This window comes from Centroberyx affinis, unplaced genomic scaffold, assembly GCF_046629955.1.
Source record: "Centroberyx affinis isolate AG114_WGS23_722 - 3 ecotype Tasmania unplaced genomic scaffold, CSIRO-AGI_Caff_v1 ptg002641l_1, whole genome shotgun sequence".
Lineage (NCBI taxonomy): Eukaryota > Metazoa > Chordata > Actinopteri > Beryciformes > Berycidae > Centroberyx > Centroberyx affinis.
In genome coordinates, this window is record NW_027280833.1 from 33,375 (window position 1) to 50,323 (window position 16,949).

At 43.2% G+C, this 16,949-nt stretch overlaps 1 protein-coding gene across 1 annotated transcript; it reads right to left on the reverse strand.

The window, feature by feature from the left end:
* Window positions 1–1,303: 1,303 nt before the first annotated feature.
* LOC139657210 (DNA helicase B-like) lies at window positions 1,304–16,188 on the reverse strand. The gene is made up of 12 exons (XM_071534970.1): window positions 15,933–16,188; window positions 14,057–14,410; window positions 12,891–13,159; window positions 11,752–12,765; window positions 10,082–10,256; window positions 8,834–8,969; window positions 8,364–8,506; window positions 6,882–6,966; window positions 5,456–5,515; window positions 5,022–5,250; window positions 3,779–3,946; window positions 1,304–2,415 (listed from the first exon to the last, which is right to left on the reverse strand). The coding sequence occupies exons 1-12, from the start codon at window positions 16,150–16,152 to the stop codon at window positions 1,891–1,893; spliced, it is 3,378 nt and encodes a 1,125-aa protein (XP_071391071.1). The 5' UTR covers window positions 16,153–16,188; the 3' UTR covers window positions 1,304–1,890.
* Window positions 16,189–16,949: the final 761 nt, after the last annotated feature.

Consider the following 16,949-nt stretch of genomic DNA (forward strand, 5'->3'; position numbering starts at 1 on the left):
GGACCAAGATGTCCAAACCTACTGAGAGTTAAAACCTCAGTCTTTTTCTTTTGAGTCGCTTGATTTTTGTATGATTACCATTGACATAATATAATATATCACAAAAAAACCCCCAAAAAACATTTCAAGCGCTCTTGGGGGCCCAAAGTAGGCGCTTAGTTTGCTTATGTGTCGGGCCGGCCTTGCTTGAGTCACTGTTAGCGGTCTTGATGAAAGACTGACTGACTCTGCAGAGTCCGTACAGAGTGCTGGACCCGACACGATCAGCCAGAACCTGGCAGAGTTTACGTCTGAAGCTCTGGACCAAACACAGAGAGGCAAGGATCTCTCTAAAGCTCTTGGGTGTGTGGCTCTCAACATGGTAGCACACATGAGACAGGCCGACCAACAGGCTCATGACAGAGAACAGGAGCGCCTTGCTGAAATCATCAGATTGAAGCAAACTAATCAAGACCTGCAGTGTGGTCTTGAACAGACTAACCAACGCACAATCCAGGCAGAAAGACTTGGGTCGCCGCTATGACAGTACATGTTGGAAAAAAAAGCTGGAAGAGGTGATCAGCAGCCGTCTGGCACAGAGCAGATTGTGAAAGTGCAGATTAGGATATGAACATAACCAGCTGTTCACCTTAGCAAAAACTCCAGATGGAGGAACCAGATGGACAGAAAAAGTGACAATATGCAACATCACATGCATTGTTGTCTGTCTTTACTAGAACTAATGATATGTATAAAACATTTGTTTCCAGAGGTCAGTACCACAGGCAGAGAGCAGAGTCTCCAGTACCCAGCTGTCTGTCTATGAAGAGTGACCGGTCTAAAGGCAATCCTCCAGAGTTCAGTAATGAACCTGGACCCTCAGACACAAAGTAAGAGGACTGGTTATACTGTAAGCCTACCTGATAAAACTTGAGTAATAATGATGAAGGAAAAATGTTCTGTTCTGTCATTTAGAATTGTTTCCCTTCACTGTTGCATTACACACTATGAGAGGATTGTATTCATGAAGCAAAGCTTGTAGTGAGGATATGAAGGAAAGACACTGGAAAGAGAAAAGTAACTGCTCACTGCTCTGCAATACAGCTGTTCAACCAAAATGGATCTTCATCTGGATTATGTTAGCCAGAAACCATAAATATGTTTTTTTCAGCAAAATACTTTACAACTTGCATGTTGGAATTTACACTCAAAGACAATATTCACACACCTGTGTTCTAAATTTAAATTCACAATAAAGATTCTGAATGAATTTAATAGAAGCTGTAAACTTTATCAACAATATTTTATCAAAGTTTTTTCTTGGATATATTTTTCTAGTACAACTTTGCAGAAGAAATGATTTGTAGATACTTAAATCCAACAAAGTAAACTTCCACTATGGTTCGGAGCATAGAAAACCAGCTATAGTTGTGATTGCAGCCTTAGTCCCACCCTCCGCCCCACAATTGTTCAAGTTCCCTCATCCTGCTAGGCTGCGGTCGAATAGTCAAAAAAATACGTCCTAACTCCTAACCACTTTTCCTTGACCTTGTTGGAAAACGTCATGAGGTCAAGGAAAGATGTGAAGGAGAATTCATAAGGGCTCAGGAAAAGACAACCAAAGACAAAGAGAATCCCATTGCACTTACACTAGGATTTTATAGCAACTTGGTGTCATATATTTTAGAAAACAATAAAAACACAGCAAATACACACTCCACAATATGAAGCAGTGCAGCACTTGACTTTAAAATTTTCTCAGAGGGTAATTCTGAACTTAGAGCAAAGAGTCTCTTGCCTTGGAACAGCCAAGTGGTGAATGCTACGACGTCTGAAACAGAAGACGCCAACAAAAGCTCCACAACAACACACTTTGTCTGAACTACAGTACAGTACTTGGACTCTTTTCTGCTAGACTGACATCATCCGAAGCTGTTTGCGTGGGGTTTCCAGACCCTCAGCAGAGAGCGCCCTCTTGTTGCCGGGTGATGCCGCAGCACTGTTCGGCTGGTTCTCCTCCTCGCTGTCCTCCTCCTTAACCCCCTTGGCCTTCCACAAGCTCTTGGGTAGCAGTGGTGTGGAGTGGGCAGGGGATGTTTGGGATCTGCTGGGGGATTGTGAGGACAGAGGGGTGGACGGTTGAGACCGAAAGCACCAGACCGTCTTGTGTGGCGTGTTCGGCGGGGTTTGGCTGCCGCTGGGCTGACTGTCCTGCTCCTGTCCTGCAGTGCAGGGATTCACCAGCGCCTCCTTGACCAGACCTCCCAGTCTGGTTTGGCGTTGGGTTACGGGTCTCTTAATGGCCGATGCAATGCCTTCGTCATCAGCCACCACATAGACGCGCTTCTTACCCCTCGTTACGGCCGTGTAGACGTGCTTCCAGTTCTGGGCCCTGCCGTCTTGCAGCACATAGACAATGGTGTCGCTCTCTGAGCCCTGAGTCATTAAAAACAATGACAAAGAAATGAAAATTCTCACACATTGCAAATCCATGTTATACTAAATCACATTTTATGATTGACATGTAGTGGAGCCTCTGTGTTGCTGCAGTAAGCTATTTTTCTGACCACTAGTGGGCAACAGAAACCACAGCACATTTGTAAATAACACACATCAATGCCACTGCACTACGGAGGCCTACCAAGGACAAATGGAGGTTACATGTCCCACAATGACTAGTGAAGAGGTAGGTAGCAAGTTCACCAGTTTAACAAGTTAACTCACTCGCTTCATCGATTCCGCCATTACAATGAAATCTCCATATAGCACACATTATTTTCAGGATTGGTTGTAAGTCTGATATCGCTTATTGCAGGTTTAAGGGGTGGAAACATTTGTATTACAAAGAGCCCCATAAATCCCGTATTATTTAGGCTGCTATTTTATTATTTAGGTTGTTTTCTATTAAAGCTGGAATCCATACCTTTTCATACTTTAACTTAAACATTTCTACTCATTTAAAGTGGATACAGACAACTTTTCAACTTTCCCCCTGTTGTCGCCCCCTAGTGTTTCCAAGTGGTATTGTTGTTTGCGCCGCTGTCACAAAGACAACCGGATCGCTTTCCATTAGAGCCTAGCTCTGTGCAATAGAACAAACCATCTGTCTGCTTATCAACTCCTTGATCATAACAATATAGTAACTTTCACCACTGCTCATTTTAGAAAGGCCGCTGCAAGAAAACCTGTTCTTTGTTTAGATTATCAAACAGACAATGGATAACTTGTTTGTTTCTTTTGTTCCAGAAACAAACATAGATGTTTGTTTCCTGGCTTCCTTGTAGCTCCTGGTTCGTTTTCTGGCTGCTAGCAGTAGCGTTAGCAACATGGCTAACGCTATAGCTACCAATAGCTACCGGGGAAAACTATCCTATTCCTCTTTGGGTTGCGCAATGGATGACGCACTTCCTTTGTGCCGTAAATCGAGCCTTAATTCTCCCGGGAGATCGTACCGGGTGGCAGACAGAATTGCACAGTGAAAGTGAGGCTTATGCGGAACCAATCTAAATGCCAATGGTGTCATTATTCTATAGCCATTACACTGTGCAATCAACATTTACTTCATAATGATAAGTTAAAGCAAAAAAGTTGTCTATAGGGTCTTTAACATGTTCTAGTATTGAAATTATCTCTTGTGTACCCTCATTTTGTTATATTCTATTTATATTTTATTCTTCTTTGCTGTATCCTATGACTATTTGCTGCTACAATGACCTAATTTCCCCTTGGGGGTCATTAAAGTTTCCTCTCCTCTTATGTTTCTGTATTACGTGGCTTTCGGTCTGTCTGGTCAGGGTACCTGGAAGGTGTGGATGGTCCTAGCCCAGGCATGCTGCAGCCTGCACTCCCTCTGCAGTTCTCTGTAGTCCCCCTTTAGCACACGTCCATCGCCGTCATCCAGGGTGAGATAGCGCTTTGTGCGTGGACGCCTCCCGGCAGAGCCAGGCTCCCCCTCCACCGTCCTGTCCTGCCAGAGAAACAACACCAATACATCCATTTGATATCGATATTGGCCTTTTGTTAAAAATCTGTTAGTCAATGAAATCAGGTGGCCCCCTCCTACTCTACTGCAATAGAAACCTAGGGGCATACACGACAGTCTTTGAAAACTATGATAAACGTTGTTTTGCAAAACACTACGCTTACAGTGTAATCATACCAGTGTCAGTTATCTTGGAAAAAAAAAAAAAAAGCTTTCTGTCAAGTTATTTTTGGATTCTTCTGGCTCTCATGGATGCTTACTCCTGCTTAGAAAGTGTGTCTTTCAGAAAAAATAGTTCCTATCCAAATAGAACACAACTATTGACAGAAAGCTTGATGTTTTGCAAAACAACGTTTATCATAGTTTTCAAAGACTGTCACGTACAAATTTATGCAGCAAGGTGCTCAAAATCTAATCAAATAATCTGCTCTATAGGGGGAACCTGTGGTGTAAGTATGAAGTTTCTATCATGTACTGTTCACATGTACCATGGTGGAGAGCCACAAATATCTGTATCCGTATCGGCCTTCAAAACCAAATTGGTCCAGCTACAATCTCGGAACCCATCGTCTATCGGTCTGACGATGATTAGACTCTGGGGGCGACGGCCAATATTTTGGGGTTTCCGGTGTAGCCAGCGGACATCCGGACCAAGACTTCCTCTTCCGTGCGCCGGTCACGGAGACGACGTTGCATATGCCGAAATGTCGTCTGGACCTAAAAAACTTGTGAAACAATCCGGTCGCAGACATTGTCTCTCAACTCCAACTCCATTCTCGCGTCTCAAGTTGCTAATCGGACTGGCGCACGGAAGAGGAAGTCTTGGCCCGGATGTCCGCTGGCTACACCGGAAACCCCAAAATATTGGCCGTCACCCCCAGAGTCTACTCTAATCGTCAGACCGATAGACGATGGGTTCCGAGATTTGTCCAGCTATTCAAGGAAGCAAGAGGTTATGTATTAACCATTCATCACATTCCTGCATTCACTTGCAGTGTTTCATACTGAGATCAAAGTTAAAGACAGCAGGGAAAGAAGAGCCACTGTCCATGATGCCGACCTCTCGGATGAAGAAAATCTCTCCGTTGCAGAGCCGCAGTTTGTCCTGTTCCTTATCCTTCTTCTTTTTCTGACTTTGTTCATGATTCGTGTTGGATTGCATGAAGCCACGCCTCTCCTCTCCCCCCTCCTCATTCTCTCCGTCCACCTTCTCTTCGACTTGGATGTAGCCATTCTTTGTACAACAGACTTTGTCCCCAGGCTGAAACAGCAGCTTGTTTTTGTGGTTTCTGCCATTGAGGAAAATAATTGTATGATTATTGTCAAAAATGAACAAACACTGTAATCTACACTGTAAGACATGATCGCAACACATTATGGATAGCACTGAAATGGTAGCAGCATCAAAACTGAAGTACTCTTGTACTGGGGACGATATCATTCAGGTGTCAGAAGTAGTAGTTATGCAGATGTTTTAAGTGGCTAGTCACTCACCTAGTTGTGTGACTGTTGTAATGCTTACAGCAAAGCTCATTGATCAGTGCAACATCTATCCTGTAAAAGAATTAAAGGTGCATTAAGTGAGGTTTTCACAGCTACACAGCATAAAATGATGATGATGGGGTTGTTTATTAATACCAATGGCTAAACCATTGGCCAGAGGGGTATTCCAGAAAGTAGGATTGGCAAAATATCCAGATCCGTTAAATCAGAATTCACGGAAATCCAGGATTTATTTTAATTTGTTACCAAGTGTGTTTCATGCCGCCTGGATTACACCTAAATTAAATATAAAAATCAGCTAAATTCATTAAGAATTCAGCCGATAGGTTACATCCGACCTATTAAACATTAGTTTACAGAGGTCTGTTAAATGTTGAATGACTAAAATAGGCCTTAAACTTGATAGTCAACTCATGCATTAACTCTATCTGCAATTTTCTTTGCCACACCAACTCTTGCCCTCTAGATGCTGCTTAATATTTCTTGTTCGGTGGAGTGAAATATGACGCTCTGCTCTGCTTGTCACCCTCTGAATCCATCATTAATCCTATTTTCAGTCCTCGATTGAGGATGGCTTTATAAATTCACCGTGAACGCGCATAGTTCATTCTCAGCTTATCCGGAGTTGATCAAACCTGGTCACTGAAATTGGAATCAGAAAACTTTGAAGGCTAAACGGCCAAACCGGAAGTTTTGTTTCTGCTAATTCGAGCTAGTCTTACCTATCGAGGCTGGGGTGCGCGCATACGTGACGTCTTTTGAAATAACAGCTAGTGTGGCGATTTCTTTAGGATGGTTTGGCTTCTGGAGACTTGGATTATGCTGCATGGAGCCATTTTATGGTTATTTTCCGTCAATTTTTTAACCGTGAAGTCAGGTCACCAGCAACCAGCAACAGCTCAGGGCCTGCTGTATGGACTAACAAACTTCACCCGAGTTTCAGCTGGCATGGGGGTGAGTAGATAATGACAGAATTTTCATTTTTGGGTGAACTATTCCTTTAATATGTAAAACACATCACTTCCTATTTGCCAAAAACTCATCCTGACACTGGTCTTTCTTAAACACAGGGGCTGGAATGGGACAAACTACATGGTTTCATGCAGTGCTGCTGGGTGGATTTTCTCTGGGTGAGACCCAACACATTAATTTGTTGAATATAAGGCAGAATTTTACCATTAACAAGTTATACATAATATAGCTTTAAACTCACAATGAAATATAAATGTACTTCTTCACCTTGTTAGCCAATTTTCCATGTCATAATATACACCTAAAAAAATAATCCCTCCCCGCGTTATGTCCCGCCCCAATATCCTGTTTCATGCTGTTTCATTGTGACTTAAAATAACTGTAAGTGGGTCCACAATGCATCTTATTTGCAGTCAATCGTCCTCTCATTTCTCTAGTGACTAACCTTTTGAAAGCAATGAACTGGGAAGTTGAATCCTCTTTCAGTCCAGGAGCTTTGTCTATCAGTAACTTGACAGCCCTCTGTAAACCTGAAAATTAAATGTGCAGTCAGTACAGTATGTAAATCATGCCTCATACCATACTTAGTGTATATTCTGTCTTCATACTCTATATGAAGGCTAACAAGAGAACTTGAATGGACAGAACAGTCCGACTGTTTGTCATGGTAATTTGGCTAGTACAGCATAACATGGCAACTATGGCATTTTAAAGGTTTGTTGCTATAGTGACAACACAAGTCTGGGCATTAAGGTCAAGAGTGTGTTACACTTGCTTGAAAACTGTGCAGATGTGTCTGCTGCACGAGTGCTTAGCAAACTGTCAAAACTCAACTGAAAGCTGCTGTTTGCGACAAGGTTAACGTAGCTTAATCAAAGATTGTGCTTCTGTCGCTAGCGCTTCTTGTCAAAATCAGCATATTAGCAAACTTATTGGGTAGGCATCACCAAACAGGTACCTTTGACTTAATACAACCCATTAAACTAATGGAGCTTAGCCCACCCTTTGTGGAAAAGAAAAGTTAACATTCGCTAACTTCAAACAGCTAATGGACATCAGCTAGCGACACTGCATGAAACTGCCGTGGCGTCACTTTCAACGCGACACACACGCACAGCAACAATGGAGGATATGAAGACTGAGACTGAAGGCAGCAAGACAAAAGACTGCTCTCTGGTTGCTCAAAGGTGACGCAAGAGGGTAAGCTAACCTGGTAGCTAACGTTAGCATATATGTCCCGTGTCGCGCGATGACGATTCTCTCTGACCAATCAGTAGTCTGCAGTGTTTTCACGTAACCTTTTGGTATCACCTCAGCTCGCTTGGAACCTCGACGGAGGTGCTACCAAAAAAACGTACCAGGTACCTGGTACCTGGCACCTGGTACTTGCCCAATGGAAAACCAAAAAACGTGAGTAGAGGCGAGGCGAGTTGAGCCGGTACCATGCGGTGGAAAAGTGGCAGTAGTTTTCAAAGACTGGCGCGTATGCCCCTACGTTTCTATTGCAGTAGCGTGGGAGGGGGCATCCCGGTGTTACCGGACAGGCGGAGCAGGCGGCTAGTGAAGTTATGGTTTCTACTAATAGGGATCATGACGGAAAACATGAGCCCAGGGTTCAAAATGCTGAACTATTCCTTTAAAGACAACTGCAACTTGTAAAAGAGAACCAGCTAGTGGTGGCATGATTGACAACTTAATTCAACTGCCATAAGTCGGTTCATACAGAATTTAGCCAAACGGTACACATAAAAATGGCGGCCACTGCAACCATTCAGCATGGGAAAGACCGTTCTATCCATTCAAGTTCTGTGGTACAATCTATTCAGCTATATTCCTTACTGTCTTACAACATGTGCCATCACTGCATCCTGGTAATGTCAATCTTACATTCCCAATGATGAAAATGAACCCCAGTAGATATACTGACCGTCAGCTGACCCATCTCTCGGCAGACGGACGAGGATGAACTTCTTGTCAGCAGACGGCATGCTGTGGGACTCATTCAGATCCACTGTGGCGTCAAACTTCAGAGGGCCATACCTGCGGCGTCTCATCCCCATTTCTGAGATCCTGAAACACACAAACATTAGGTGTGTCAATCAATGCTCTTAAACTAGGGTTAGACTGATATATGGGTCTGCCGATATTGTCCTTTTATTTAGCATAGGATCTAGTCCTGTAAGTGTTAGTTTCAGGCATGAAAATGGTCAAAGATAAAGATTAGGGTCCTCGATATGAAAAAGGTTGAGAATCACTGCTTTACAGTATTATAGTAGTCAGGGTATTTGAACACCCTCAAAAAACAGACTGCATATTGCAATACACTTGATAGTATTATAGTTAACATTTTAAATCTTAGGCCTTAAGGAAGCTAAACAGAAAAATGTATATATTTACAGTGTAGCATTTTCAACAATAAGTTGAGACTCTGCTCGGTGGTTGGTCCTCATCTCAATGGCCCCTGGCCCAAGACTGTGAAACAGGTCATGTAGGGTGTTCCCAGGCTGGATACTGGGAAGCTGCCTAATATCACCTACACAAAAAACACACAGAAGGAAGATTTACATACATTCAGCAGTCAGCTTTATTCAATATCTAACAGAACATTACAATAAATCTAAACCAACTAGCCCCACCAGACGGGCTGCAGCGTTCTGAATGTGCTGTAAAGGTCTGATGGCAGAGGGGGATAGCCCAGCCAGAAGAGCGTTGCAGTAGTCCAGGCGGGAGATTACAAGTGCCTGGACCAGGAGTTGTACCGCTTCCCTTGTAAGGAACAGGCAAATTTTGCAGATATAGAGGGAGAACCTACAGCAATGTGCAATGTAGGCAGAGCAGGACAGTTGGTTGTCAGTTGTTGGTTCTTGGCAGTCGGAGAAGGCAACAGAATGATGCTCTCAATGGTGATGGAGAGGTCTGTGTGAGGGTGATCTTTCTCTGGGAGAAAGAGTAGCTCCATCTAGGCAAGATTGAGCTTGAGGTGGTGCACAGACAACCAAGCACTGATGACATCAGCAGTAGTAGCTGTAGTAGTAGTAGTAGTAGTAGCAGTAGCAGTGGTAGTAGTAGTGGTAGTAGTAGTAGTAGCAGCAGTTGTAGCAGCACTAACAGTGGTAGTAGTAGCAGTAGTAGCACTAGCAGTAGCAGTGGTGGTAGTATTAGTAGTAGCAGTAGTAGTAGCACTAACAGTGGTAGTAGTAGCACTAGCAGTGGTGGTAGTAGCAGCAGTAGCACTAGCAGTGGTAGTAGCAGTAGTAGTAGCACTAGCACTAGCAGTAGCAGTAGTAGTAGCAGTAGCAGTAGCGGTATTAGTTGTAGCAGCAGTAGTGGCAGCAGGAACAATAGTGGTCATAGTAGTCGCAGTCCATTTAGTACTAGCCGCAATAGTAGTAGTAGTACTAATAGCAGTAGTACTAGTAGCGGCAGGGTTTTAGTGACCCATGGTCTAAATGTTGTGTAAGTCGTCATTAAAATGGTGAAATGTCAAGTTTTTTAATATATCAAAATATAAGAAGCCTCAATCCAAAAATATTGTTACTGGCCTTCAAAAAGAAGCATGGGTTGAACCCTGTTTGCTTTGATTGTAAACCGAGTGAAATGTTAATCATAATGTTGTAGTGAATGCTACAGTGTTTTGGAGCTCACCCAGTAGGATGAACTTCCTGAGCTGGGCGTGTTTGGTTAGCATGGTGAGGATGGAGTGGAGGAGCTGGACACACACCAGGCTGCCTTCGTCCACCACGAAAACACGAACATCCTGGAACATCCACTTCTTATGGCCATTCTCATCTTCCTTCTTGTGCATGAAACTCCACAGCACCTAGGGGAATGAGAGAGAGAGAGGAAAAACCTTTGAGGTGTTCACATGCAACCATATACAATAACCTGGAGAAGCTCTCCCAAATGTAAGAAACCAAAATGAGATAATGTGGCCAGCAGCAGCAGCAGCAGCAGCAGGGTCCAAGCATACTTTGAAAAGACAGAGAAAACATTACAGAAGGTAGACAAGGTAGAGAGACACAGACAAGTTTCGTGAAGACCGGACATGCTCGATTAGTTATAACTAATGTTGTTAGCCTGTGACTTTTGTCAAGTTTATCATTTAATTGCAACCATATTGTTCATCGCACATTGTTCAAATTAGTTACAATGGCCAAATTTTCCATTGGAAAAAATGACCCTTATATGACCCTAAATATGGCTTAATATCCAGAATACTATGCATGTAAACATTAGGTTCTCAAAGAGAAATGTGACACAGGATACATTGTTGTTCAGCATATAACTAACGGAAGCCCACGAAAGACGAGCTGAACTGTTAAATAGGTACAGTTAAACTGTATATACTATACTGTTTGGGATTGCTAATATTGTCCGTTATTAAAAAGAGAATTGGTTCAGTCAGCGTAGTGCACCTTCAATATGATGGATATGATGCAATTTGATCATTTACATATTCATTGTGGAACTGGTTGTCTAAGGGAAGCTGATTTTAATGAGTCTTTATTATTATGATTATTATTTGATTTCAATTGAGAGTTTTAGTGTCCCATGGTCTAAATGCTGTTTTGGTGGCTTTTGCACCCTGACAAGAATAAAATTATTGCGGAAACAGTGATTACTTGGAATTTCTTGCCATGAAAATGGTCACATTGAAACATATTGAATATTGTCAAAAGATATTGGTTATCGGTAGTTTAAATACAAAAATATTAGTATTGGCCTTCAAAAAACCATATTGGTGTATCTCTAGATTAAAGCTGCAATATACAACTTTTTGGGCATGAAAATAACAATAAATAGGATATTCTACGTTATCAGTCTCTGTGGGTCTTTGTGTGTCTGTGACCCTGTGTGTTCATGCCTAGATCTATCTGTTTACCGGAAATTGCCTTTTCAATTATGTTGGGATGTTTCAGAGCGTATACCATTTGCTGTGGGCGTATTGTATGAGCGTGGCCATCAGTGAGATGGTTGTAGCTATCAAGGTGAGGCTAGTGACCAGCCGGGAAGCAGGGAAGTCATAGCACTATCAACAATGGAGGAAAGCAGTAAGAAAAGAAAGAAGAGCAAAGCTACATGTTCAAACACATGGTGAACATCAGAGTTGCTTTTGTAATTGCAGATTGGCTGCATTCGACGTCTGCTTCAACACCTGTGGGGGCTTTACGGATGCCAGTTACCTCAGTTTCAGGCTAGATGAGAACTGTCCTGTTGGGGTGGGAACTTGACCAACTGGGGGGACTAACAATACACTTCCTGTCTCAAGGAGAAAACATATTGTAGCTTTCAGATGCCGCCTCTCCAATCCCTACCTGATGTAGAGTGTATGCCTTGAAACCAGTCTTCTTGGTCAGTAGAGATGCAGCTCTGCCTGTAGGAGCAGTCAACAGGATCTCCATTTCGTTAGTTATCGGTCTGCTCCCGTCCTTCTCCTTCTCCTCTTCCTCCTCTTCCTCTGACTGAGTGAGGAGGCTGGGTGAGCCTGGCGGGTAGTCCCACTCCTGGGATCCTCCAGTGTCATTCTCAAAGTCCATGCAGGCGTTCTTGATCTCCTGTTGGTTGCAGTTGTGCTGCCGCATGGCAGCTTTGAACACCCGGCAGACCACTGTGGTCTTCCCACAGCCGCCTTTACCGCTGATGACCGTCACTGGGTTGGCACAGATCATCTCTACAGCCCGGACCTGGTCTGTATCCAGCTCAATGGGGGGAAGGACCTGGTCTGCTGCTGCCTGGCCCGGTCCAGCCCTCTGCTCTGAGGACTCAGATGATGAGACTGGGTGAGTGTTGGCTTCTGATTGGATCAGAGGGATTTCTTCCCCGTGAGCAAGTGGAACAGATATGTTTGTTGGGTCTGGGACTGAAGGGTTGCCTTCAGAATCAGCATTTTCATCATGGCGAGTTGTTTCTTGCTCTGACTCCAATATCAGCCTCTTCTCAGCATCTGCACACAGCACCTCTCTGGCATTCAGAGGAATTTTCCACGGCTCATACTCCACCAGGGAGCGCAAGCATTCTGCGATACCCGTCTCATATACCTTAAAGTTTTGCAGCGCCACCCTCTGTTTGTCGCGCACCACTACACCCTGCTCCTTGAGGAAATGAATGGCTTTCCAGGCTTGTTCGTCAGACATCTTCGGGAGTAGGACGTCACAAAGACCCTTCAGCTCCATGTAGGTGCTGCCTGTGCCATGGCAATGCTTCTTCAGCTGCTCGTACACATGCAAGGCGTTACGCTGAAGCTCTGGGATTTTGTGGAACAGGTTGCAATCCACGAACGCCTTGAGCTGAGCCTCACAGCGCACCAGTTTCAGTTCCTTGTACACAAGCTTAAGAGAAAAGAAAGAGAAATTGAAAATCAAGAGCACAAGAACACATGAATACCTTCACTGAGGCTTGACACAAGATGTTGCACTTGTAGCTGGCAGATTGGGCAAACATATTGGAACCTTACATAGTTAAATCCCAGCTTCCACACATCATCTGTTATGATTTCTTCCAATTTGGCCAGCGAGCTCAGGTCCACCCCCTCCTCTTCCTCCTCGTCATCCTCTTGTTGTGTGGGCAGTGCAGCCTGTCTAGCTTGTGTGGCCTGAGTGGCTGGCAGAGTCTTTCTTCTCTTGCCTTTTACAAGCAGATCAACAAACTGGCCAGGCAACAGGATTGGGAGGTATTTCATCACATTAGGATACAGACAGGATGCATGCACTTGCATCCCTGCAACTGAAACAGAAGAGATTCGGTATTAAAGATGTACAAGCCACATGTGAGGTAACTATGAACCTGAGACAGGAAAGACTTAAGAGAGAGGAGGATGACATGCAACAAAGGTCCTGGGCCAGATTTGACCCCAGGACGTCACCAGGACACCCCTTCATTCCCTTTTTTAGCCTTTATAAAGACAGGGGGTTTTCTGAGCATGCACGTTCTTTTTCAGCACCACCCTGCTTCACATTCACAGTTAAGGGTAAATTATATGTGTGCGCTGAATTGCCACAGTAGCAACAGCGTAGGTGCCTAATGCCTATGGTCCGAGCATTTATGGTTCTGCGTTCTTGATTGACCGAAACGCTAGACGGCAGTGCCGTGCTTTGTTAACACGGAAATAATAACAGAAGAAGTAGTGTTTACATTCTCTGAAGCTTGTGTTCTAGCTAGAGCTGCAACGATTATCGATTAGTTGTCAACTATTAAATTAATCGCCAACTATTTTGATAATCGATTAATTGGTTTGAGTAATTTTTTAAGAAAAATAACAACATTTTTCACCATTTTCTGACATCTGACAGTTACATTTTTGGATAGGTGCACGTAAACTACGGCGGCAGCCTCTTTGGTCTACGCTGTACTGATGGCGTAGCTACGGCGTCAGTCAACGCAGAAGTATGATTTAACCTTTACACATCCACATTTGGGAGCTGCCCAGTAAAACCACTGAGCAGCTCCACTGGTGCAGCTTGGGTTTAAGTGCCTTGCTGAGAGGCACCTCAATATCAGTTGTCATGGGAAGGGAGTGCTACAATTACCAAGCATTCATGTAGACAGAGAAAACACAGTATTATTAATTTGGGAACCATCTTATTCATAACACTCAGGTCTTATAGATAGTTGTTAACAAACCTGATTCTGGCAGACGGGCTGCAATGCACTGAGCAACTCCTGCATTGGCCCCTTCTGAAAATTCACCGAGGACTTCCATCAGGTTGCAAATGGAGACATCTGTATTTTTTGGCAACCACTCAAAGAACTGTGCAATAAACTCTGGTTCTATTTGGCAAGCAGCTAGAAACAGGGACACGATAGGACGCCAGCCTTCTCTGTCCATGTCGGAGCGTAGCTTGTAGGAAGGATACCCCTTCACAACCAGCTTGTCCCTCTGCCGTCGGACAGAACATGTCACCTCCCACCAAGGACTCCTGAGAGCGAATCCTCCCTCCACTTGGTGGATTCCTCCAGACAAGGCCTGGAACTCAACTGTACACATAGGAACAAGATCAGTAGGGTTCAACCGATGGGGGGTTTTGAAGGCAGATACTAATATTTATGTATTAAAGCTGCAAATAAATGATATTTTGTTCCAATATTCAGTTTTTCTGGGGGTTTTTTATACCAAAGATTACAAGTATTCACCGTTTCCCCTTAGTATTTTATTCTTGTCAAATGGAAAAGCTTCTGAAACAGCCTTTAGATTGGTTGTCAGTCAGTGGTTCTCAACATGGGGTCCAGGGACCACCCGGGGTCCTTGAGGGGGTTTCAGGGGGTCCCCAGCAAATTGATGAATTGTTAAACTTCACCATTATATCATTTACAAGAAGTTAACACAGTTACAGAATGTAGAAGAAGGCTGTTTTGATCATAGTTTCACTGTTATCTCTTTGCCAACAATACAGATAGTCATAGAATTCTGGACAAAATCATATCTAACAATAAAAATATTCTCATATTTGGGTCCGAGAGACAAATGGGGGTGCATGGCCCTAATGTGTACTAACTTAGGGATCCTTGATATGAAAAAGGTTGAGAATCATTGCTTTAGACCATGATGGGACTCAGACTAAGGGGCTCAAAACGCCCCGCAAAAAATACCACCTGTTCTACTCAGACGGTATATTGTAGAAATGAATGTTAACTAATGAAAATGAATGTAAATTATTTAAAAATCAATAGATGAAGTCACAGTGTGTCCTAGGAGATTAATTATCTTGGAAACGTGAAAATGTTTAATAAATATGACTCTGATTGTATACGGCAATTTCCATCTGATTTGATTCAGTTTATGATTAAAAAAAGATAAGATGAACATACGCACATCCCATAAACTTTTTAGCATGTGCTGGAGTAGAGCTAAAGTCTTTAAGAAAGAACGCTGCTGCCAATGCTCCCATATATTATATATCTTACAACGTTTTGATAGGTCTTCATCAGGTGACGATCACCACTGGCCAATTTATAATTTCAGTGACATCATAACATTCGGTTTAGAATAGCGGCTTTTATGAATTAGCCCCTAATACACTTATTTTAGGGTTTGCAGCACTTTTTGCAGCTCTCTTCCTAACTGCTTCACACCAGAGCCACTGAGAGAAGGAACAAAAAATCCCTTTCTCTCAATGGCTAGCACTAGTCACCGTCACGTTACCGCCCACCACTTTGTATGACACGGAGAAGCCGCAACAGGCAACGTTGTTCACATTTAAAATTTACCGGGAAAAAAAAAAGATGGCGTAAATTGGATTTGTGCCCAATTGAAGACTTTATCCGAACGGTTACTAAAAAAACCTCTCGAGCCATGTTTTAAGAGGTGTACGTTTGCCGATATACATGAACGTCACATTAAATTGCCACATATTGGATGGAGTTGAGTGTCACGTACTCTCCATAACTACAACAACATGCACCTGGGTAAACAACCACCAATACAACACAAAGAACAAAACCACCACCGCAACAACAACATAACATCACTACTACAACACCAAGCACAATCAATCCTGACCTTTGTTTTTCCGAGGTACCGAGGACTGGAGCATTTGTCCCCCGGAGGAAACACTGTTCATCTCGGTCATATCCAGAAAATCAGGCTGTTTTTCTTCCTCTTCCTCCTCCTCTTCAGACTCTTCAGCTTCATCCTCCACTCTGGAAACTTTCTTCTCAGGTAATATGTACCCTATAAGGGTGAGTTCTTGAGCTGACCTCGCTCTCCTCGCTGTTGACATATCGAAAACCTACACGGTACATTCCCCGGGAGAACGGTGTATACGGCGCCTGCAGACAGACTCGCTACAAGAGATGCCCCCACCGGCTACGTCAGTACAAGAAACGCAGACGCACCCTGAGAATATGGTGGCCGAAATGGGGAGGAGGGTCGGACAGTGGAACTTTGCAGTTCCGCGAACCAGCCTAAAACCTGTTTTGTCGCCGGTGCGCAGTTCCTTTTCAAAATAAAAGCCCCTAGAGGCTGCCACTAAAAACACAGTTGTGAATCGTGAAATCTCTGTAACTAATAATTAATAATGTAGCAAATAATTTAAAAGGACGATGCTGAGGTGGCATAACAAATAGAAAGGTAGGGGGCATGCAGTCTTATTAATAATATAATTTCCTTGTCACGTTGATATAACAGAGTACTTTTAATAGAATTTGGAATTGAACATGTCAAATAAATTTGAAATAACAATGTAGAGCAAAAATAAATAAATTCTTAAATTTAAAAACCTGCGGTTTACAATTGGGCTAATCCTAAATAAGCTAACTAAAGAATAACCCCACCACCAAAAACCAAATTGTGATTGAAGTAGTCTAATTGTATACTTAATTCACTGATAGAGTTCTTGATACAAGAAGTAACAGCCCCCACACTTACAATGACGATAGGTTTCTTCGATACATTTTCTTATCCCTCTCCTGTAGATTCAATTTCACGCCCATTTCAAGAAGGCACAAAATGTAGTTTTCCCAGCCACACTAGCTGAATGTGTACTTTTTTCCTCTTTCTGTGTGAATTAATGCAGTT

Excerpts from the sequence above, each read along its gene's own strand:
- LOC139657210 (XM_071534970.1), bottom strand. The coding sequence starts at position 16,152 with ATGTCAACAGCGAGGAGAGCGAGGTCAGCTCAAGAACTCACCCTTATA. Across the intron at positions 5,251-5,455 it reads TACAACAGTCACACAACTAG|AAACCACAAAAACAAGCTGC; the intron begins GTGAGTGACTAG and ends CCTCAATGGCAG. Across the intron at positions 3,947-5,021 it reads AGATTTTCTTCATCCGAGAG|GACAGGACGGTGGAGGGGGA; the intron begins GTCGGCATCATG and ends TTTCTCTGGCAG.